The sequence below is a fragment of the Anser anser genome (assembly GCF_964211835.1).
Source record: "Anser anser genome assembly, chromosome: 16".
Taxonomy (NCBI): Eukaryota; Metazoa; Chordata; class Aves; order Anseriformes; family Anatidae; genus Anser; species Anser anser.
In genome coordinates this window covers 1,465,971-1,488,790 of record NC_139737.1, presented here as the reverse complement: position 1 = coordinate 1,488,790, position 22,820 = coordinate 1,465,971, and the positions used below count along the sequence as shown (strand labels likewise).

The 22,820-nt window shown below is 63.5% G+C and overlaps 1 protein-coding gene across 4 annotated transcripts; it reads right to left on the bottom strand.

Annotated features, from left to right (window-relative positions):
• Positions 1-109: 109 nt before the first annotated feature.
• On the bottom strand, positions 110-21,869 carry LOC310882814 (tyrosine-protein phosphatase non-receptor type substrate 1-like). 4 transcript variants are annotated; one of them, XM_083802088.1, is made up of 9 exons: positions 21,679-21,869; positions 10,958-11,043; positions 4,663-5,016; positions 4,166-4,480; positions 3,718-4,059; positions 3,351-3,452; positions 2,904-2,925; positions 2,367-2,406; positions 110-1,618 (listed from the first exon to the last, which is right to left on the bottom strand). In XM_083802088.1, exons 2-9 carry the CDS (start codon positions 11,028-11,030, stop codon positions 1,364-1,366), a joined length of 1,503 nt encoding a protein of 500 aa, XP_083658214.1. In that variant the 5' UTR covers positions 11,031-11,043; positions 21,679-21,869; the 3' UTR covers positions 110-1,363. The 4 variants fall into 4 exon arrangements, with proteins under 4 accessions (XP_083658214.1, XP_083658212.1, XP_083658213.1 ...); XM_083802086.1 differs by lacking the exon at positions 21,679-21,869 and adding an exon at positions 14,826-14,898; XM_083802087.1 differs by lacking the exon at positions 21,679-21,869 and adding an exon at positions 11,394-11,486.
• Between the last annotated feature and the right edge of the window lie 951 nt (positions 21,870-22,820).

Here is a 22,820-nt window from a genome sequence, read left to right as displayed (position 1 = left end):
CTCTCCCCCCATGGCAGGCCCGCTGGCCCCCAGCCCACCACATACCCCCCCCAGCAGGGGACATGGTGACCCCCCCCCCAAGCACAGAGGCCTGCTGCTACGCAGGAGCGGCGCAGGACTTTTCACTTTTATTATAAAAATATCTCGCAAGCAAAAAGAAAAACAAGTCGTGGTCAGTACAAGCAGTCACACAGATCCCGAAGCAGCGTCGAGGCTCCCCAAGGCCCCACATGGGCCCCGTGCTGGGAGGCCACGGGGGTACCGTGGGGGCCAACGTGGGGGGGTGGCCCCATGTGTCCTGGGGTGGGGGGACACAAAGACATGTGTCCCCCTGTCCCTGGCTGCAGGGAGCTGGGCTGGCCCCCCAGCCAAGCTTGGGGGTGGAAGGGGGCATGTGAGACGCTCAAGCTCTAGGGGGTTTAGGGTGTTTTGTTTTTTTTACGTAGGCCTCGTTCTTAATTTTGCACATCTTATTCTAGTGCTACATACACAGCAGTACACCCACGTACAACACAAGAAACATTGGGTTTTAAGCTCTAAAAATTAAGAGTTACATGTCAAACAGTCAAAACATGTTAAACATCGCCTGGGGGAACTGTGCCCGGGGGAGCGGGGCCTTGCTGCGGCCCCGAAGCCCGGCCGGGGCTGCGCGGCTGCGGAGGGAGCTGCACGCTTTGTACAGGCCCGGGGGAGCACGGCTCGGGTCCTGGAGCAGGGCAAGGCTGTGCCGAGGAAGAGGAGGAGGAGGAGGAAGATGCTCGCTGACAGGGAACTGCACTGCCCCAGCGGCTGTGCCCTGGACAGCACAATATGGGAAAGCCAGCACAGCCATGGCTCGCCTCTCACACCTCGCACACCTCCCCAGCCTCGGTGGCCGTGGTGTGAGAGCCCGCAGAAGAGACACTTGGGAAGAGAGAGGCTCACGTCCTTCCTTTAAAGCCAGAGTTTTTCCAGGCAGGAGAGCCCCCAAAGGCAGCGTGGGGGCCCCAGCTGCGGGAAGCTGTGGCAGCAGCATCCCCACAGCACTTGGCTCAGAGGCACTGTCCTGGTCCCCCCCAGCCCGGCCAGGGTTTCCTGACGAGCTGCAGCGCTCTCCAGCAATGCATCCTCGGGTTTTGCAAGCAAATCCAACGCGCCACAGCTCAGGGGCCCTCTCGGCCAAGGGGGAGTCCCACAGGCAAGGAGTCCCCACGCTGCCCCAAAAATCAAGTCTCTGCGGACAGAAGTCAGCCCCCAGGAGCAGCCACAGGACCAAAGGCTGCACTTCCATCCCAAACTGCAGGTACCGTAGCAATCGGTGCTGCCGAGGAAGCCCCCCCAGGGAGGACCTGGACCCCACGAGCCCCAGCCGGTGCAGCCCCGCTCACTGCTGCTGGATCTGGACGCTGGCGTACTCGGAGGTGGTCTCCTCGGGGCACGGGGCGGGCCGCGGGGGCGCCTTGCTGAGGTGCACCATGTCCAGGTCTGCATAGGTGAGGTTGTCGTTGCTGGCGGGTGCCTGGCTGCTCTGGATGCAGGCGTACTCCGACTGCTGGCTCACCTCGATGATCCGCTGGATGTTCTTCTTCTCTTTGGTGAAGTTCAGGTCAGCGTAGGTCAGGTTGTTGGGGTCGGACTCCTGCGTGAGATACCAAAAGGTTTTCTTCTGGGCACAAGCAAGGACCCCCCGTGCCCACCCCACACGCCAACGAGTCAGTCCCGCTGCTGCTTGCCCCAGGACGGCTCGGCCTCCGCTCGTGCAGCAGGAGCTACGCCAGCAGCCAGCTGGGACAATCTTGCAGCATTTACACTTCACACCGTGTCTTCAAACTAGTGGCCACTGACACGGCTCAGAGCCAGCAGGAGCCGAGAGCCACCACCGGGCCTTGCAGAGGTGTCTCCCGGGGGGGTCCCCTGCTGCTGCCATCCCCATCTCCTCCATCCTGATCCGGGCTGCACGCAGCAGCCCCCAACCCGTCCAGTGACACCAGCTGCACGCTGCCCACATGGGAGCCAGCACAGGCTGGGTGGGACGGACAGATTGCTGCTGATCACGACATCGCACCCAACTGCGTCACCAGACGCAAAACTCCTCCACAAAGAGCCTCTGCTACCGCACAGCTGGTTCCAGTCATCATAACCCAAACCTTCCTGGGAGGAGGATGAGAGGAGGCAAAGGCAGAAGAGATGCTGGGAAGTGAGTATCCATCCCCAGGGCAGCTTCTCCTCCCTCCCCCTCTTTGGCCACAGTGTGGAGACACTGAGGTGCTTCACATGGGAGACACTGAGGTGCTTCACGCAGGAGCCACCACCACCACCCTACACTCCCACATCTGCTGGCTCCTGGCTGTTGGCCTTTCCCCGGGTCCCACAGGTACAGGACACACCTGGGTGGTTGTTCCGCTGCTCTTCTCTGGCTCATGTAACCTGAAAGGGGAAAAGGAGACAGGTCAGACCGACCGAGCACCCCGTTGCCTCTTCTCTAGCGATGGAGCAGGTGCAAAACAAGGTCCTCGCAGCAGCGCCCGTCAGGATGCGTTCTCACCGGCGAGCATTTGCTCACATGCTGGTCACCTTCATGCCAGCTACACCTCTGCAGGCTGCCGACCTGGCCCCCGTCAGCTTGTTCAGCCTCACCAAGAGCCAAGCATTTGGGTACCAGATCACCACGTGAGCAGCGGTGGCAGAACAGCACCCAGAGAGGCCAGTGGCAGCGGCGACCTTCCCTTTCACTCTGAGCTTTTGTGGGCAGCCCTCTGTCCCCCCAAGCCTTGCCCCAGCACACGGTGTGCCCCCAGCACCTGCAGAGGTGCCAGGGAAGCACCACTGGGGGCTGTCCTGAACCCAGCGCATCCCGTCTGCGGCTGGAGGCATCCAGCTCAGCGCGCCTGCAGGTGACTCAGTGAGGGGAGATCTGCACTTACCTAGCAGATGGCGAGCTTTTACCTGCCAGAAGAGAAATAGGTTAGGAAAGAAATAGTTCAGGAAACAAAGTAACCCCCACTTCCCAAAGAATGCTAGCCCACATGCACAAAAAAAAAAAATCAAGAACAGATGCACATTTTCCTAGAGACAAGCGGCCGCATTTCTCAGAAGTTTGACTTCATTTGGTGCAGGACTTTTCCTGGTGGAGAGCAGGAGATGCGGGGTGGCATCAGGTGTTTTGGGCACAAGGAGTAATGAGCACATTTGATTCTGCACCACGCAGAGGTTTCCCTGCGGCCTGCAAACACCCTGAGAGTTCTGCTCTGTCCTCCCCTTTCTGCAGGAGCTGCAGCCCTGCAGCCGTGAATTTCAGCATCAAAGCTCTGATGCTCGAGAAGAAGGGGCTGGAGGCAGCTGCTTCCCTGCCACGCACTTGGTTTCCTTACCCTTGCTCTGCTTTGCCCGGATGAGGAAGAGAATTGCAACCACCAGCAGTGCCAGCACAGTGCAGACCACTCCCACCGCAACGTAGATGAAGAGCGAACTGCCTAAAACGTGAACCACAGGTCAAAAATATCACCATGGGCCCAAGGGCAATGGTAGCAACACCAGCCCCTGCAGCCTTGCAGCTGGGGTCGGTGCAGAGACGCTCTAAGCAGTAAGGACAACATTTGGGTTCCCAGCAGCATCCCCCCAGGGACACCAAGACCTCACGTCCTTGGAGCATATTCTGGTGGGACTTCGAGCTCTCCCAGGGGGGTGACATCCCACACCCTTCCCCTCAGGGGCCACATCGCACTGGCTCTCACGCACCGTTTGTGTTGGGGGAGTTGGATTCCTTCTGGTCTAAGGCAGCGACACGCAGCACGGCCCTGCCAATGATGGGGTCCCGGCCCTCGTGCACCACCCGGCAGGTGAACGCGGAGCCGTTCTTCTCCTGCATGGCTTGCACTGCCACCGTGCTCCTCAGCTCGAAGAAGCCCTCGGGGGTCTCCGTCGGCCGGGGGGGGCTCCCCGTGTTCATCTCCGTCCCGTTCTCCAGCCAGGTCACGCTCACGCTTCCCGGGTAGAACCCCTGCACGTCGCAGGTGAAGTTCACCGTCTTGTTCAGCCCCACGGGGTCCGGAAACTGAGCCACGAGCACGTTGGGGGGAACTGGGAAGAGAAGCAGCGGCTGGAGCCAGCGTCCCCCAGCCCCGTGCCCGCGGGGGCCCTGTCCCAGCCCCGGGGCCGTGAGCACCGGTCCCCACCGAGCCCTCACCTCGCAGGATCTGGCTCAGATGGTAACTCCTGTTCAGCGGGGCCGTCAGCGTGGCGTGCTGCACCTCGCAGGTGAGCTCTGAGCGGATGTCGTCCTTCTGCAGCGTCACCGTCACGGTGCTGGACATGTTGTAGGTGAAGTTCGATGGCCCAGGGGTGATGCGGATCGGCTGAGCCTGAATTGGGGCCCTGTCCTTGAACCACTTCACACGGATGTCACTGGGGAAGAACCCCCCGGTCTTGCAGGTGAAGGACGCCGTCTTCCCCGGCTCCGCTCGGTGGCTGGGCCCGGACACAGTCGGGTTGGAGGGTCTGGCTGTGGGAGAAGCGCGGGTCCATCAGCCAGGCTCTGCCCCCCTGACCCCGGACCCTCTCCTTGGGCCGGCTCCTGAGCCCCTGCCCCAGCCCCGCTCGCCCCAGAGCAGAGCCCACGGGACGGGACGGGGCTGACCCGGCAGGGCTGGCTCCTGCTGGGAGCCGCACCAGAGCCCCACTCACCCTGCACCGACACCACCGTGCCCTCGCCATGCCGATACAACTCTTCACTGGTGGCTGTTTTGCGAATCTTCACACAGTAATAGGTGCCGGCATCCTCGGGGCGAACGTCCCTGATGAGGATGGTGAAGTCTGTGTTGGAGCCATCCACTGCCCTCATCCCACGGTGTGAGGAGGGTTCTTTTTGGTCATAAATGGTCTCATTGTCACTGCCCCAGCCCTTCAGCCACCTCACGGGGCCAATGGGACCCCCTTCAGTCACGGTGCAGGTCAGGGTCAGCGTCTCCCCTGCGATCACCGACATCTCCTTCTGGGGCTGTTGCAGCTCAAAGCCCTGACCCGCCTGGGCATCCGCACCTGGGGACAAACCGAACTCCGTTAGGTCCTTCCGAACTGCAGAAATGGCCCCGTGACTCCCAGCGCAGGCCCTGTCCCCCGTCAGCAGCTGGCAGCCCAGTGCTGCCCAGGCTCTGTGCCTGTCCCCACGGCACAGGACTCGCGGGCAGCTCTGCATGGGCACCCCAAGGCCGCGGGGCAGCGGGCCGGGAGCAGGCACCGTGCAGATCTCAGCTGAGGAGCCGACCAGAGCCCAGCTGCACGAACGCACATCGCGCTCTGCAGAGCCCAAACGCCGAGCCGAGCCCCGCTGCCTCCCCCTCCTGGCGCGTCTCGCTGCCATCAGCCAAGAGGAGACAAGGGCACGCAATGCCAAACGCCGAGCAGCCATCTCCCCTCGCCGATGGGGATCTACCACCACATTCTGCACTGAACACCTCCTCCGTGTGCACTGAATTCCAGCCCCGACTCGCCCCAGCAGAGCCCAGCTATTAGCTGAAGCCCGTGCCCCTGGGGCAGACGCTGTTCCTCCTCGTCACCGGCAGAGGAAACCCGCCGCCTTCGAAGCGGCTCCGCACCGCGGCGCCCTGACGCAGCGGACCCCGCGCAGTGCCGCCGTGCCCTGCCGCGTGCCCCTTCCCGCATGCACCCTCGGCAGGGCAAAATCCCCCAGGTCTCCAGGGGAAGGGCAGAAACTCCGCTCTCCCCGCTGCCGGGCAGTAACCGCAGCAGGCACGGCTCAGCCCCGCTGGAGCCGGCCATGCCCCTGCTCCCCGCGGGGCGAAGGAGCCGCAGCACCGCAGGCAGAGCCCCCGGAGCTCCTCCACGTATTAATTTCGGCAACGCTTGCCGTACTGCTATAGTTATGCAGCTGAACGAGTGCCTGAAGGAAGGTTTTTAAGCAGCGCAGAGGTGGGAGCACTGCCTGAATTCCCCTGCCGATAAGTGACGGCCGGGATGCTGCTGACCACGCCGTAACCCCGGGGCTGGTGAGCGGCGCGCAGGAGCGGTGCCACGGCTGCGCGAAGGCTGCCAGGCTTGGGCAGGTAGCTCCTGCTGCAGCTGCCAGCACTGGGAGCACAGGGATGAAGGCCACGGGCCTCCGGAAAGGACTTTGTACGAGCTGTGGTGCAACCAGCCCAGCCTGCTCGTCAGCTCCGTTGGGGCGCAGCCGCAACCCAAACTCTCTCGAACCAGAAAATCCCAGGGCAGGGGCTCCCACGAGGCTGCCCACGCACCCCACAGCCCCACGCACCCCGCTCCCACTCGGGGGCAGCTCCATGCCAAGCCACAGGAAGAGACAAAAGCCCTGGAGAAGAACCACTGAGGAAAGAGCTGCTCTGACCCCTCCAGGCCACGGCCGCTCCCACGCCGCGAGGGGACGGGGTTTCGGCAGCTGCCGATCCCTCCTGACCTCCGGCCCCGCTGATGCAGCCACGGATGTTCTCACTCTCTGCACCATCGCTCTGTCTGGCCGGAGGTGCCAAGACCGCGGGCTCCACAGGCACGGAGATCTCAGCTTTGAGGCTTTCTGGCCGGGGCAGCAGCTTGCTGCGGCCCTACACGGGCTGATGCTCGCAGCCAAAAGCTTCAGGCTTCAGCGTTTCCCTTCGGAGCCACAGCAAGGCTAGCGTGGTAGCAGCACGCGATGCCAAAACAAGCTTGTGCCAAAAGACGAACGTGGAAAGGTGGAAAACAGGTTTGCGTCACACCTGAGCGCGCCGTTCAGGCTGAGCCTCCATTTCCTGCCTGGGCACAATGGTCTGGGCTTCTGCAAGCAGAGCCTGAGATTTTGGGGTGATGCGTGGCTGGGGGGGGCAGCAGCGCCGGAGAAGAGATCCTGCCCCCAGGGAGGGCAAATACACGGCACAGCTGCCTGTCCTGGTGCAGCTTCTCCTGAGCTTCTCCCAAGAGCAGCTGAGCAATGCACAGAAGTTGGAAAGCGTCACCTGCCTCACGTGGAGCGGGGAGGGAGCACAGACAGGGACAGGGCAGCTCCAGGCACAGGGACCGCCACCCCCAGCACAAACCCCCGGCCCCTTTGCAGACCCAGGGCAGCCGCCTCGCTCCAGGATGCGTGCTGCTATCTGCTCCCTGCCCGATCTGGCCAACGACGCCCACGTTGCCCCATGGCTCATCAGCACGGGGCGCTGCAACGCAGCGAGGGCCGGGCACCCGTGGGCGGCTGTGGGAAGCGGGGACCGGAGCTGGGGCCCCTCTGCGCCGCGTGACAAACGCTTCGCTCACTGCTCCCCGCTGCAATCCTGCCTAAAAGCAGCTGAGCAGTGGGGCAGGGCTTCCCCATCCTCATCCCCATCGGCGCCCGGAGGGCCCCGTGCGCTGCAGGAGCTGCCCAGCTCTAGGGGACCAGCACAGCCCGCGCGGAGCCACGCGCTCCCTCTGCATCCTCCCTCTCTCCATCTGTCGAGCTCTCGGCGAGGCACGCGCCGTGCCCGGAGGGGAGGAAGGCGGTGGGGGAAGAACGCCCGCTTTGGGGTCTGAGAGGGGTTTCGGAGCGGGGTCGGGGCACAGGCATGGCTCAGCTGCAGAGCGCATTGCTCGGTTCTGCCTCCTCGCTGGGCAGCGAGGCGCTGCTGCTGGCCCCGGCACCCGAGAGCAGCCAGGGAGCACGGAGCTCTGCGCTGCCTCGGGTGCTGGCAGCTTTCGGTCTTGGTCGTTACATAAAACGTTTCACGGCTCCAAATAGCCCCTCCGGTAGGACTGAGATGAGGCTTTTCGGCTATTTTTCCCCCCATGAGTTCTGTTGTAAGGCACTATGCTAATTTAGAGATTTTCACGCAGCTCCGCTCGGCTGGCGCTGCTCGGATCGCCACATTCGGGATTCGCAGGAGATTTATTATACATGAGCTTCAGCCATGATACGTCGTGTTAACACCACGCCGCCCTAACAAGACGCTGGGAGCCCCCGGCAGCCCCTCGAGGCGCCGTGCAGGCTTCCCCACGTCCCCTGCCCCCCGCCCCACAGCCCCTGGCCAGGCACCAACAGTTCCCAACATCGGCAGCACCCCACAAAGCCATGCCCCCACCCCCCTGTGATGGGAAATCACAAAGGGGAAGTTGATTGAAAACCCCAGAACATGCAAGTTTGAAAATGCAAAGTTTCCACCGAGGCTCCTTCTCTCCCTCCCCCTGAGGGCAGCTTCCCCTCGCACCACGGACGAGATTTCAGATTTTCAGATCTCTCCTTCCTCGTTCCGGAGCCGAGCTCAGCCCTCTCCCAGCAGGTACCCGCTCGCAGCACGTGCCACCCCGTGCCCACCGCGTTTTGCTCCACAACGAGCAGCAGCTCAGCAAAGCCTGCTTCCTACCCGCCACATCCCGCAGCGCCACCCGATAAAGCCCTTTTCTTAGAAGACAGACAAGCCAGATCCCAAACCTCCTGGAGAGGGAGCGCAGCCCTCCCCTCTTGCCACCAAGGTCAAGGGGAGTTCAGGTGCTCTGCCCTTGTCACCTGCTCCGTCCTAAACTCCTGAATTACCAAAGGGTTTTCTGCAGGCCCAAGGAGAGGGGCAGAAGCACAGGCACCGTGCTGCCTGGGCTCCTGGAGCCCTCGTCCTTTATTTGATTTCAGTCGAGAGGACAACAATCCCTCGCTCTCCCGCTGCGGTAAAAGTTTTCCATCTCGGTGACACATTTTCCTCTAACTCCACCTTTTGAAGTATTTGATACCGAACAGATTGTAAGAGGCCAGGGTTTAATTCAAGCGAGAGCGCTCGAATGAGTCCTGGTAAAAATAGATTTTCTTCAGAAGGCGCCGGGTAAGGAGTTTTGGGATGGCGAGGGGAGGGCCGCGCGCCGAGAGGCACCGTGCAGCTGGCCGCCGGCATCCGGGCGCCGCGCACTGATGGGCAGAGGCACCCCCAAAATAATCCTCCTGGAATTTCACCTGCAGCAGGGAGGCTGCCGGGGAAAATAACAGGTGCCGGCTATAAAAAGAGCCTGGAAGCTGCAGTTTGGGGGAAGACAAGAAAAGAGACCGAGATAGTCACCCAGCGCCGCGCAGATCCCAGACGGGCTCGGGGAGGGCTGTAGTAGGGCTATATTTTACATAATGACATCAGAGGAAGCCTCGGATCACGCACAGCCGTCACTTGTGAGGCTCCCTCCTACAGCGTTAACAGAAATTCAGATTTCAAGCCAGAGCCCCGCGACCGAACAGATTTCCTCTCCTTGGAGGAGCCTCCAGGAAGCGCCGCCGAAGCCCTTCGTTGAGCAGAGCCTGCACAGAAGGGTTGCACGCAGCTGAGGTTTCGCAAGGGGGCTTTGCAGTTGGGCTTTCCAGCATTTTGCTCCCCTCTGCCCTACAGAAAGGCATCCTGCAGCACCATCCCTTTTCCCCTTTGCTCGGCGATGGCTTCCTGCAGCAGCAGGAGCCCGTGCCAGCTCCTCGAGTTCAGGCTCGGTTTGACCACGGGGGCAGGACAGTTCCCTGCAGCGTCTCCACCGAACCCACGTGGAAAGAGATTTGCATGCCTGCACCCAAAACCATTCACACAAACCACCGCTATCACCAGCTGGCAACCCAGCACTTTTTGCCCCGTCGGGAGGCCAGGACAGGTTTTTTTTCCTACCACTGCCTTGGAAAAAGGGGTTCTCCCTCCGGGTTAACATTTGATTAAGCTCGACAGCTTTGCTTGAGCCATTCATTTGTGGCAGGAAATCGCAGCGGTTCACTGGAGCGGAGCTCACAGCCAAAAGCCTCGCCGGCTTTCAGCAACCAGGAGTTTCCAGCTTAGGGCCAACACTCCTCAGTTGCGATCAGGCAATTGAGAAAACAAGCAGTGCTGTGTCAAAAGCATTTGCTTTCCGTTCAAGTTTGCACTCAACTCTCTGCCGAAGCGAAGCTCCGACAGCAAACGTCTCCGACGGGCCCTGGGGAGCTCCCCCCGCACAGCACCGAGGCGTTTCAGCCGAGCTGGGGGTGGGCAATTCACAGGGGGCTCCAGCTGAGGGGTGCAAAATTTGGACGGAGCAGGCAAAACGCCCACTGGGGAGATGCTCCTGAACACGGCGCGCTGCTTTCGCCCCACGAGGTTCACATAAAACTCCCTGTTCCTCCCCAGAGGTGCAGAAAACCCCAGGCCAGGAGAGCGATTCCTCAGCAGTGTCGCTCGAGATGAACGGCACCGAAGTTAAATATTCTAGAAATGAAACATCCTTGAAAGCAGCATCCACCACAGGGCTTCCTTCTGGCAGGACGAGAAACTTCCCACCCGTGTGAGGGAAGGGAAACAGCGAGGGAGCGGTGCGAGCTCTGCTCCGCTGGCCCTTCCCATGCTGCAACCCCGAGCTTCTCCCATGGACCGGCGGAGCCGTGAGCCCTGGGGAGGGCAGAGGCACCCCCGGCAGGCGGCAGGAGCCCGAGGGCACCCGGAGGTGGCCCAGGCAGGAGGGCTGGGAGGTGTGGGGTGCCCGGCACGGTGCAATCCTGCCGCCCCGGTGCTCAACACTCGGGCAGAGCGCACGCAGTCACGGGGCGGGGGGGAGCACGGGGGGCAGCAGGGAAAACGAGCTCCTCGTAGGGCGAGCCGGCAGCCCCCAGCGGAGCTTCCCCATCACCTCCTCTGCCGCTCGGGGCGGCCTGGGAGCGGCAGCGCCGGCTGCTCGCCGAGAATTGCTCGCCGAGATTTGCCTCTCCCAAGGCTGGCAGCGGGTGCTGGCAAACGGGTGGGAACGACGTGCCCCTTCCCGGCCCTGCCTGCTCCCCGCATCTGCCCGGGAAGGGGAACCAAGCACCGTCTCCCCCCGCACGTCTGCTCGCGGAGGAGCCATCGGCGCGCTCTAGGTCACCCAACGGAAAGGTCAAAGCCGGCGCGGGGAGCGCGTGGCGGGGCCGCGGAGGGAGAGGCCGAGGACCAAGGGGAAGGGAGCAGGCAGCACGGTGCAGCAGCACCCGGGAGGACGCCGGGGAAGGCAGCGGGGCGCAGGCCGAGCACCTTACCTGGCCACGCGCGCAGGCTGAGCAGCACCAGGCAGGTCAGCGGCCAGGCGGGGCGGCGGGGCAGGAGCTCCATGGCCGGGCTCTTCCTGGGGGAACAGACACCAGAAGGCTTCAGAGCGCGCCCCGGGGCTTGGCTTTGTTGGTTTTTTTTTTTTTTTGGGTGTTTTTTTTTTTCTTCCCTTTTCTTTTTTTTCCTCCCCTCCCTTTAAAACGCAGAATTGCAGATGGAGAAGGAAATTGCACTTCTCAGCCCCAAAATGAGGAAGGATGGCCGTGCGCCCCCCCCCCCCCCCCCTTGCTGCAGGCGCACGGCCGGCTCGCACCCACGCAGCCCCCCCCGGTACCCCCCCGGTACCCCCCCCCAAGCCCCGGGCACCGACCTGGCCGAGCCCCCTCCCCTCTCCCCCCCCGGGCGCGGGGCGGCCCCGGGCCGTGCCGTTCCGTGCCGAGCCGCTCCGAGCCGTGCCGAGCCCGTTCCGCCCCTGCCCCGCCGCGGCGCCGCCTCCGTTGCTTGGCACCGGGACTGGGGCCGGCCCCGGTGGCGGGGGGGGGGGGGGGGCTCCGAGCAGCCCGGCCCCGCCTGGCTCCCGGAGAAGTTGCGGGGGGCAGCCCGGCCGCACGCCGCCCTCTTAAGGTGGGCTGCGAAAGGATCCGGCCCCCCCCCGGAGCCCCCGGGCTTGTCCGGAGCCCCCCCCGGCCAGGGCGCACGGGCAGCACCGGGGGTGCTCGTCCAGGACCGGGGGTGGGTGGCCGGAGCCCACCCCCCAACACGCAGCCCCCAGCAGAATCGGGGGGCAAGCCCGTGGGGGCTGCGCGAGGGGTCTGGGGGCTCCCAAGGGGCTGCACAGGACCCGCTGCAGGTGCCCGAGTGGGTGTCCGGAGGTGCCACGCGGAGCTCGGCGCATTGGGGTCGGGATGGGGACCCTGCTGGAGATGCCTGCACCCATCCCCGCTTCAGGGCTCCTGGGAACAGGGGGACAGCCCCCCCACGTCCCCTCGGCGGGGCAAGGGGCTGAGCAGGATGAGCGCAGCTGATGGGGAGGGGATGGGAGCCTGAGGACGGAGCGGCAGCGATGGGAAAAATGGAGACGAGGGAGGGAGCGAAGGAAGAGGGCGCCTGGACGTGAGCGTCCCCAGGATGCGTGTCCCCGCACCGCCCTGCAGCTCCCTGCTTCTCCCAGACACAGAATCCCTCCCAGGGGAGGCACAAGGACACGTCCTCCACAGCCTGCTCCTGCCGCAGCTTCTCCCAGCACCCGTGGGCGCTTCCGCAAGGCCGGGGACCAGCTCGGTCCCCAGCACCCTGGGCGGCCACACACGACACTGGCAGCTCCAAGCAGGAGCCGCAGCAGGTCCTGAAACCACCTCGGTCCCCCCGGGACAGGTAGGAGCTCTGCAGACAGGAGCTGAGCAGCAGCACCCAGCCCCAGCACCGCAGCAGCACCCACCCACACCACGGCACCGCCAGCGGCACCCATCACAGCCAAGGGCTCTCCCCCACCGGGCTCGACCCGAGGGCAGCAGCCGGGGCTGTGCCGGGACCACTACAGGCACCAGCTCCTGCCTCCTTCCCCGGCAGCCGCTGGGGCTGTCGGCTTTATTTAGAGCTTCACATAAACAAACAGCAAAGACAGCTTAAGCGACTTGGCACCGTCAATCTGCGCGCGTCTCAGCCCAGGCGCGTTCTCGTCCCTGTCGCTGCGAACCTCCCCGTCGGCCCTGCCGGGTACAGCTACGCCCACATGTTGCATCCAGCCCTAATTTAACTCACTCGATCGGGAGCCTGGACAGACCCCAGGGCGGCTGCGCTGCACCCCCAGGGACACCCCCCCACCCCCCGGAGCAGCTGGGGGCTGCGCTCCTTTGCTCTGGCCACTGCAATTCCCAGGGAGCCCAGGAGAAATAACACGTGGCCACACTGCTGTCCCCAGGAGCCCAGGGCAGCTGCTGCTTTTATTTCCCCTTCCCACATCTGGCGAGCACGTGAGCGAGCAGCAAGGGCCCGGAGGAGCCATTTGGTTTGGCCTTTTGGCTTGCTGCACAGGCAGCGAGGCGTGGGGATAAATAATTGCTTTGCACGGGGAGAGGACACGGGGTTAGCTGCGGTTTGTAGAAACCCAGCGGCACCACGCATCCCTCCCGGCCCGCGCCTGGGAGCGGGCACCCTTGGGCGAGCGGGCACCCAGCGAGGGGGAAGGTGCTGGCGGGACACACCGCGGCCCTTTTGTGCTTCCCTGGTTATTTTTAAGCAGCAGCCCAGCTCCTGGAGGCCTGGTGGGTTTCAGCCCGGCTGGGCTGTTCTCCCGCTCAGCGCCGAGGGTTCAGACAACCTGCCGGGAGGCGACTGCAGAGCGCAGACAGCCCGCGCGCAGGCAGCCGCCGCCACGGAGCGCTGGGGAAGGAAAGTTAGGGCTTAAAAAAAGCTCTGCGAGAAGAAGGTACCGAGGCAGAGCAGATGGCGCAGCGCGAGCTTCCCGGGAAGAGCTGCTAGTGCTCCCCATTAGGGAGCATATGGGCAGGCTGCGCTGCCCCCCCCTCCTGCCCACGGCCCCTCCGCTCGGTGCTGGGGGGCCTGGAAGGAGCCGCCCCGGGGCGAGCAGCCCCCGCCCCGCAGCGAGGGGAGAGGAGCGGGAGCGCGGCGTTTCGGAGGCACGACGCCGTCACGCGCGGCTCCGTCTGCTCCAGCACCCACGCGAGCACCCGCAGCGCCTGCGTGCCTCCAGGCAAAGCCCCTGCTCCGGCATCCCATCTCGGAGCTGGGTGGAGGGCTGGGGAAGGGTTTCAGGAGGGCTTTTCGGGGGATCGGTGCTCTTCTGGGGGCTTCGAGGCACTGGGCGGCAGCACCTCGCGGGAAGGGTTTGGGGCAGATCCGTGAATCAGAGCCCAGCAGCACCCAACAGGGCAGTCCCAGACAGAGGTCTCGCAGCACTGGTTTTGCCCAGGCTCTTTCATCCCCTCATCGGCAGCCTCTCTGATCCCCTCTGCCCTGTCTGCACCACAGCAGCTCGCCTGGCTGGAGGGGAATTCAAAGGTGACTGGGATGGGAGAGGTTTTAGTTCCCACCCTCCAGTGGGAAACACGGTAGAGGCTCTCTGGTAGAGAGCCTCGCTTCACTGACGATGGAGGTGGCAGCAGACCATTAGAAACACCTCGAGCAAACATCCAGCAGCAGGGTGTGGGCTCACAGCTGTCCCCAGGCAGGTGACAACCACCGATAACGCACACACGGCTCCCCCCAGCAAGGCGCTCAGGTTTGCAGGGACCCCCTGCCCCATCACATCCCTGCCCACGCCAGCCCTACGACCACCCGACCACGTCACGACACTGCCTCATGCTCCTGCAGCAGAGCGAGGCGCTCAGCCACCCCGCAGCACGCTCAGCCCCGCTGTCCTCCAGCTCCAGCCCCAAAAGTCGAGCCCCTTCCAGCCCACAAGGCGGGGGCGCACGTCCTGCAGACCCCCTGCCTCCCCCCACCACCCCCTGAGCTTCGGATCCAGCACCCTCCCAGGGCTTCCAGCTCGGAGAAAAACACACAAATGGCTTCTAAAGTAGGTAGCTCCAATTACACCGCTGATATTTAGGGCTTCCAGCACAACAAATGGAGCTTCAGCTTCATTAGGTACCATGCCAACTTAGTCCAAGACATCCAGTACAGAAAGAGCTTAAATTAGTTTATCTGATGTTAACTTCTAACGAGCAATATGCTAACACAGGGGTGGAAAGAAGCGACCTTCAGCCTGGTTGCAGGGAGCAGCACGGACACAGACCCAGCTGAGCTGGGCCACGGGGAAGGGACAAAGGCAGCAGAAGCGGTAGGGGAGCACCCCGGCCCCGCAAACATCATATAAGGGACGAGGGGGCACCGTACCTGCCTGCTCACCGCATGCTCCTGCCGCAGCACCCCCCACCAGCACCACACCGCTGCGAAAGGGAGAGGAGAGCCCCCAGGCACCCCCTTTATGCCGGGGGCAATGAGCTGCAGGTGCCTCGTCAGGGTCCCGGGAGCAGCTGCGGTGGCCGGAGGACGGCAGGCCAGGGGTGGCTTCCTCCCGACACGGTGCCGAGAGTCCAGCTGTGCCCAAAAAGCAGCTCGGGGGCCTCGCAGGAACTGCTATGGCTTTGGTCAGGCTTTTACGGCGTGATTTAGGGCTCGGCTGGGACGTCGCAGCCGCTCGCCCGAGCTCCCTGCGCCGAGGGGCCGTGGCGGTGCCGGTGGTGCCGGGGGTGAGCGCCCTCGCAGCCCAGCGGGGCAGGGGCACGTTTCTCATCACAGCCCACTTAATTGTAGTGGTGCTCGAGCGCTCTGCCAGGATCAGGTGGTGCCCTTGAAGCCCAGAAAATGACATTTATGGACCAGTTTAACTCTGATTGATTCGTGCTGCTCTCTGCGCGGGGAGAAAGAGGGAGGGAGGGATGGCGGCGCTGGGAGTGATGCTCTGAGAGCGTTTGTGGGGTTTATTCACCCTCACCCCATGCGGAGTGGCTGCGAGCAGGGGGAGCAGTGCTCCCGTGCCCCAGCGCCGTGCCGTGGCTCACCCACTCCAAGGCAATGCAGTCCCCGTGGGATGCTCTGGCTCTGCAGCAGCACCCAGTGGGTGCTAGAGCAGGGTAACTCCGCCGGGCGTCCTTAACGCAGCCCTGCACGTTTCCTACGGGGAATTCCTGCCAGGCTGTGTCACAGCAGGAAAGGTGGTTTTATATCCTGTGCCTGGCCTGGCAGCCCGCCCCGGCCGGACCTGGAGGCGATAGGGCTGGGAGCTGGACAGAGGGACACAGGGTTCAGGGTGGAAATGCTGACACGGTGGGAAAAACAGGCTGCAGGCGGCGGGGAGGGACCTGGCAGGGCCGGCACTCGCTGCCTGGTTGGCTGCCGTGAGCCCTCGGCCGTGCTCGGTTGCGGGCAGGATCCTGCCCCTTGCTCTGGAGGAAGTTTTACTCGCCGGCTGTGGGTGCTGCGATCCCACGGAGCCCTGCCTGCACCCCGTGAAGCCAGGGCAGCTCACCGGGAGGGCACAGGGGGGGCCCAATCCTTCACCCCTCGGCTGCAAAGCTCAGGGGTGGTGGGGGACACCCACGGTGGGCATGGAAAGATGGTGGGGGGGTTGTCTGCATCCAGGGCTGCTCGGCCCTGCGACCCCCTGGGGATGGCAGAGGGGGGCAGCCCTGAGGCCGAAGGCTCCTGGGTGCTGCGGGTGGGAGGACGGGGTGCAGACGGGGTGCCCGTGGGGACATTGGGGGTCCTTGAGCCCACTGCCCCTTGGAGCGATGCTGGAGAAGACCTCGGTCGCCCTTTGGCATCACAATATCTGCGACAGGGTGAGGATCCGGCCAAGGGAGGAGCATTATTATCTTGATTTTCTTCTGCCTTTTTTGTTTCTGTATCCTCTCAAAGTTCTTTGTTGATTGCAAATGGTTATCATGAAAGCGCATCCAGGGCTGCAATAGCAGATAATGCTCAGCGCGCTCCCAGGCACGGCTGCTGTAACTCGTTGCTGGCCGGGCTGCCCGACAAAGTCCCGCAGCAGCTGCAGATGAAAATAAAAATGCTAACGCCGGGGGATTTATCACGTTAGGCTATCTCAGCCCATCGCTTCCTGCTCGTCAGAGCTCTCACTGGCGGTGCCGGGACTGCTGCAGGACTTGAAGCTGGGCTTGGCGGGGGATTTGTGCTGGTGGAGGTTCAGGGGGGCAGCTCCGGCCCCATGGCAGGCCATGATGGGGAGCTGGTGGGGGCTGGAGGCCCGCTGTGACCCCCCGGCGTGTTACCGGGTGCTGTTAGAAGGGTGCCAAGAGATAACGGAGCTTGCTCGGAGGTTATTTGTGAGCCCGCCACATCCACCGCATCGCGGTGGAGATGGAAACCGCTCCGCAGCCGGGATGGACGGCGTTGTGCCTGCCCGAAACGGCTGGGCCCAGCCCTGAGCGGGGCTGCCCCTGCTTGCACCCCCTGCTGGTGCTCGACCAGCCCCTGGCACTGCCAGCGCCGCCACCAGCCCTGGCACCGGTGGCCCCGTGGTCGATGTCCCCACGGTCAACGTCCCCGCGGTCGCTGCCCCCGCAGCAGCCTCGCAGCTCGGGGGCCGTGTGCCGGAGCTTGGGGCTGTTTGCTTTGGCCCCAGAGAGATCGGGCACATCCGTGCTGCTGCAAGCATTTTGGATTGTTTTGTCTCCTTTTTTCTTCTTCTTCTTTTTTTTTTTCTTTTTTTTCTTCTTTTTTTTTCTTTTTTTTTCTTTTTTTTTCTTTTTTTTTCTTTTTTTTTCTTTTTTTTTTTCTTTTTTTTTCTTTTTTTTTTCTTTTTAACTTTTTGTTGTTGTTGTTTCGAAGCCAAAGGGCAACCAAAAGCACCGGGATCAATTCCAGCTCTGCAAGGCCCACCCGTGCTCCTGGTGCCTGCGCTGGTCCTGTGGGTCCGAGGCAGGAGCTGCCAGTGGGAGCTGCACAGCACCGCCATCCTGCCCAGAGCTCAGCACCGAGGCACACGACAGGGCAGCGGGGCTGAGGGCAGGAGCACGGCCAGAGCCGCAGAGAGGCAGCAGGGGGTGAGAGGGCCTGTGAGATGTCCAACAGGGCTAGGAAACATGGCCTGGGGTTATCCGTTAGTGCCGGTGGCCTGAGACCTCCAAGCTGAGGGTCAGCACCAGCTGAGGGCTGCAGAGGGGGCGCAGGGGTGCGGGGAGCCCGTTCTGTGCGTGCGTGCGTGTGCATTGCACGTGTGTGTGTGCGTGTGTGAAGCGTGTGTGCACAGGCAGCCATGACAGCTCCAGGACAGGGCTGTGGATGCAAACCCTGGCCCGGTGCTAATGCAGGGTCTGGGCCTTGCGTGGTCTGGCCTGCTCAGCACCTTTGGGCCCTCGCCCCGCTCAGCACCTTTGGGCCCTTGCCCTGCTCAGCACCTTTAGGCCCTCGCCCCACTCAGCATCTTTGGGCCCTCGCCCCGCTCAGCACCTTTGGGCCCTCACCCTGCTCAGCACCTTTAGGCCCTCGCCCCACTCAGCATCTTTGGGCCCTCGCCCCGCTCAGCACCTTTGGGCCCTCACCCTGCCGTGGGGGCAGGAGGGACCTCACCAGCACCAGGGCACCGAGCTCAGTCCTGGGGAGCGAAATCTGCTTGCGTCCGGCACCAACGAAACGCTCCAGCGCTTATCGCAGCGCAGCCCTTCAGCAGCCGCTCCTGACCGCGAGCGTTAATGACATCCACCCAATTAGCCGCTGTGAGCTCCGGGTAGCCCGAAGGATTAGCAAATGAAATCATCACCAAGAGGCGTAAGCAGTTAACACCGTTAATTAGTCAGCGAGTGAATCCTCACCCAAACACTGAACCTGTCCCAGCAGCCGGGCGCTGGGGTGAAGGCGGAGGGAGGCCGGGTGCTGGCGTGGCCGGAGCAGGGCCACGAGCACCGGTGGGCCCTGGGGGTGCTGCCACCCATGGGAGCACGGTGGTGGTGGTGGTGGTGGCGGCCAGGCGAGGCTGTGCCAGCCCCAGGGCCAGGAGTCCCCCGTCCGCGCTCCCCTTGCTCCTGGAAACGGGCGATGTTTACGGGGAATTCGCCTTGCTCGGGGAGACGTTATTTTTACACGTTGCCATGGTTACTGATACCATTATAAAATTAAGCCCGAGCCTCGTGGAAGAAACGGATCTGTCAGAAGCAATTATTTTACGGGGCGCGTTGCTTTTACCCCGCCGCGCCGCCCGCCCCGCGCCCCCAGCCCCAGCAGGGCCGCGCTCCCCACCGAGGGCCCTGCGGGGCCGCATCCTGCCCACGGGGCTCCGGGTGCATCCCTGGGCCCTGGCGCCGCCGGGCTCGTCTCGTCCACCCGCACCGTGCCAGGAGCTGCCGGCGCCGGCACGGCCCCTGGGGGCTGGCAGCACCCCCGGGCACATCCACGGCCAAGAGCAGCCGGGCCAGGGTGGCCGCTGCCACTGAGAAAGCGCTTTCAGCCTGTGCCTTGGCTGCTTCCCGCAGCTCTCCTGCCTCCCTAAATATTTTTTTCTTCCCCTTGCACTTCTCCTGAGAGGGGCACTTGTGCTGGGCTCGGGGCGCTGCCAGCACCGCGGCCGTGGCCAAGCGCGGCCGAGCTTTAAGGTCGCTCTGTGCCAGGAGGAGCCGGAGCCCGGGGTCCCCCCCCCACCCTGCCCTCACCGTGGGTGACCCAAAAGCATCTCCCCAGCCTAAGCAGCAGCCCCGGGATCTTTTCCTTGCATAAATCCTCTTCACAGTGCTGCAGCCCCACCAGAGCATCCCCAAGAGGCTGAGCTGAGCCGAGCCCCTGTGCGCGGCTCCTTTGGGGCACGATGCATGTGGGGGTGCTGGGGGGGGGCAAGGAGCACCGCGGTGTGCCACCTTCACCTGATCTGACACGAGGGGCACCACCGGAGCCGGTGGGACGCCCTCTGCCCACCCTGCCGCCCTCATGGGCGCCGGCCCCATGCAGGGGCTGCGCTCCCCGTGCCGGCTCTGGCTGGCAGCGGTCCCTGAGCAGCGGCCCGTCAGATGCCGAGAGCACAAAGCGAGTCTTCCTTCAGCACTGGATGTTCCTGTTCGTCCCACGGCCCTGGAAATCCCTCCGTAATCCTTGCCAGCTTGGTGGCCTCAACGACATCCTACGGCGAAGCAGCACCAGGCTAAACGAGCGCTGGGTGTGAAGGATTTCCTTCCATCGCTGGATTTAAATGGGTTTGACAGCTTTCGTTTTCACTCTCTGTCCCCTTGTGCCTGTGGCAGGAAAGATGGAGAACGGCCGGAAGGGCAGTCCCCAGCCTGCCCCTTGCTGTCCCCAGGGATGTCACAAAACTGCGACCAGGTAGGGCAGGGAGGTTCCCAGCAGCGATAGCTGCAATGGCACAGCCTCCTATCAGACACCGGAGAATCCACAGGGACGAGCAGCATCCTCAGGACACCCACTTCGCTTCTGCTCAGCTCGCAGCCCTGGGGTCCCGCTGATGTCCCCACGGCCGAGGCTGAGCTTAGGGGCTGGGAAAATATCCGGTGTGCCGGAGAGAGCCGAGCCCCCACCGCATCAGGAAATTGGGGGGAAGGATGAAGCTGGCACTGAGGCTGCGGCACGGAAGCGGTTCCTATGACAACCCCAAATCCCAGCCCTGTTTATCCCCTTTAATAAAAATCCACAATAACCATGAAACTGGGGAATAAGATTCAATAAGTAAGACACGAAATAAATCAGGAACAGCATAAAGCGTGTCACTGCTTTACTTCTGCTTCAATCCTCGCTTTCCAATTAAAATGCTGCCCTGATAAATGGAGAGCTGGCGGGTTTTGAATTGCTCTGCCCCCCGAGACGGCAGGAACAGAGCCCGGCGGGTGCGTGGGGACAGGCAGCGGCGTCACACGAAGGCACGCCTGGGCAGCCTGCGCTGGGGCATCGTCAGCGCTGAGCCCGGGGCTGGATCCCAGCCCTGCACTCAGCATCGTTCCCACCTGCCTGCTTTCAGCCTGGCCCCGAAAGGGAGCTAAGGCTAAATACGTCCCGGTGGGGTGCTGCAGGGGCAGCCAGCTCCTGCTCCCCAGCAAGTGCTGGCACCCCAAAACACCCCGTGGACACCGGTGTGCGCAGGGCCCTGGCCATGCAGCATCCCCGTGCTTCTCCCTGCTGGGCCCTCTCCCGGCAGCAGCATGGCCCCAGAGAGGCAGCAGGCAGCGGTGAGACCCGCGTGGTTTTTCTTGGGGACCTTTGAAGTGTCCCTGAGATCCTTTTGCCCTTTCCAAAGCCCCCTCAGAGTACCCCAGGCATTCCTCCAGCTCCTGGCGCTGCTCCCCATCGGTGTCCTGGCACAGCAATCCCAGAGCACCGCAGGGTCCCCATGGCATCGCAGGGTCCCCCGAGACAGCACTGGGACCCCAAGACATCTCTGGGACCCGATGGCAGGGCACCCTGCGGCTTTGGATGCTGGGCCGTCCTCGTTCGTCAGCACTCCCCCAGCCTAATCGCTGTCTTTGCGCGCTTGCTGCCGCAGGCCCGCGCTCCCCGCTGGTTTCGGCGCAGCCCGCTCCTCCCACGCTGGCTCCGGCACAGGCACGCAGCCGCCCGGCAGCCTCAGGAGCCGCGTCCCTGCTCCCAGGGCTGGGAGCGGAGCAGATGCTGGGGCAGCCCCTGAGCACCCCCCGGCCCTTCCCTGACTGCTGCTTTCTGCCTCTGCTCCAAGCTGGGGGGGGGGGGGGGCTCTGCAGACCCCTCCTCACGGCGCAGCCTCTCCCCAGCCCCTCTGCTGGGCTCTGCCTCCCTGCAGGCAGCCCCACGCTGCGCTCCCGTGTTCACCGACCTCAGCTGAAGCACACGCACGTGGCACGGCCGTGGCCAGGCCCCCCCCCCCCCCGACCTCCCCTGCACCGTCGCCCCAGCGTGGCACAGCACAACCCTGGGCTGGGGCTGGGGGAGCTGCTCCCCACCCTGCACCCAGCCAGCATTTCTGCTCTGCCTCCCAGCCACCCGCCTCCTCTCGGCCCCGGCACCAGCCCTCCGGCACCCGCCTGCACCCGCCGAGCTGCTTCAGCCCCTGCAGCTCTCAGGCCGGCTCCGGCACCTGCGTTTCTCACCCCAGCGCCCAGCGTGCGACCTAGCAGGACGTGACACCTGGCGGCACCACGAACCGCGGCGGAGGAAGGATGAGCAATAAGTCCCACGTCCCGGCACCGCCGGCATCGCCGGACCCCCCCCCCCCCCCCCCTCCACCTCCCCGAGGCGCTGCCCGGAGCGGTCCTACCTTGGGTCCCCGCTCGGGTGCTTGTTTGTGCTTTCACTGCCGGCACACCCCAGGCTGATGGCTTAAAGGATTTTCCTATAATAACCACCAAATCCCTCTCCTGGGCTGTAAGCCGCAGACCTGGGCCTTTCCTAGGTGCACAGCGCTCCGCGGTGCTGTGCTCCTTGCTGCCTTACATATGCTCGAGTCAAACTGGATTTCCCCCCTCCCGGCCCAGCCCAGTGCTTCAAAAGCCCTAAGTGCCCTCAGATTTCATTTCCCCTTGTCTGCGAGGTCTCTCCCCGGTTTCAGTCTCACCCACACGTTTTACATACTCCTGCTCGCAATCATTTTCGTGACTCTCAGCACCGTCCCCGCGCAGAGGCCGCAGGTTCTCCCCGAGCATGGGACCGTGCAGCTCTTGCAGCCCTGGCTGCTGCCTTGTTGTGAGCTCCACTCGACCGCAGAGCTTTGTCCCTGCTCCCCACTCACCCGGTGCCGCGGCCCCGAGTGCCCCTGGGGCTTGGGCAGAGGGGTCTGTGCTGGGCACCGGCACTCGGGAGGCGGTGGCGGACCCCTGCCCTGTGCCAGCCCTGGCAAAATCCACCCGCCGTGCCCAGGGTGCTAGGTGCTGAGTGCCTCCGGCAGTGCTCCTGAAAGAAATGTCCTCAAACTGCCCCCGGGGCATGTCCCCTGGTGCACGGGATGCTGCCTCAGCCATGCAAATTAATTTCACAAGCGGCTTCTCTCCCCCCACAACAATTTGCCCCTTGATAGGATCTCTGCGCGCAGATAAGGCTCCCCTGCGCACACAGGCTCGCAGACACTTCGCACTGTCCTCTTTCGGTTCCCTTTTTTTTTGATTTCACAGAGAACAACAGATAAAGAGAGTTGGAAGCTGGCAACAGCAAACAGATCTCAAGGCCAGAGGCAGGAACAATGATTTCTCTGCGGGAGGAGTGTGTTTAGCCCCTAACCAACGCGTCTGAGGCGGGGTGCCTGTGCGTGGGGGATCCGTGCCAGGGCACACCCGGCTGCCGCAGCTGCACCATGGAGCGCTTGCCACGCGGCTTCCTGCCTCGCTTCACCCTGTCCTCCTTCTCCCGGCGCGTGGTCAGAAGCAGGAGGTTAAAAATGACTGAGAAATGGGAAGGAGTGGGTTG

Bases quoted from the DNA above. Each gene is read 5' to 3' on its own strand.
- LOC310882814 (XM_083802088.1), bottom strand. From the start codon at position 11,030: ATGGAGCTCCTGCCCCGCCGCCCCGCCTGGCCGCTGACCTGCCTGGTG. The intron at 4,060-4,165 runs GTGAGGGCTCGG...TTCTCTTCCCAG, and splicing joins TCTGAGCCAGATCCTGCGAG to TTCCCCCCAACGTGCTCGTG. The intron at 2,926-3,350 runs GTAAGGAAACCA...CTCTTCTGGCAG, and splicing joins CCGGGCAAAGCAGAGCAAGG to GTAAAAGCTCGCCATCTGCT.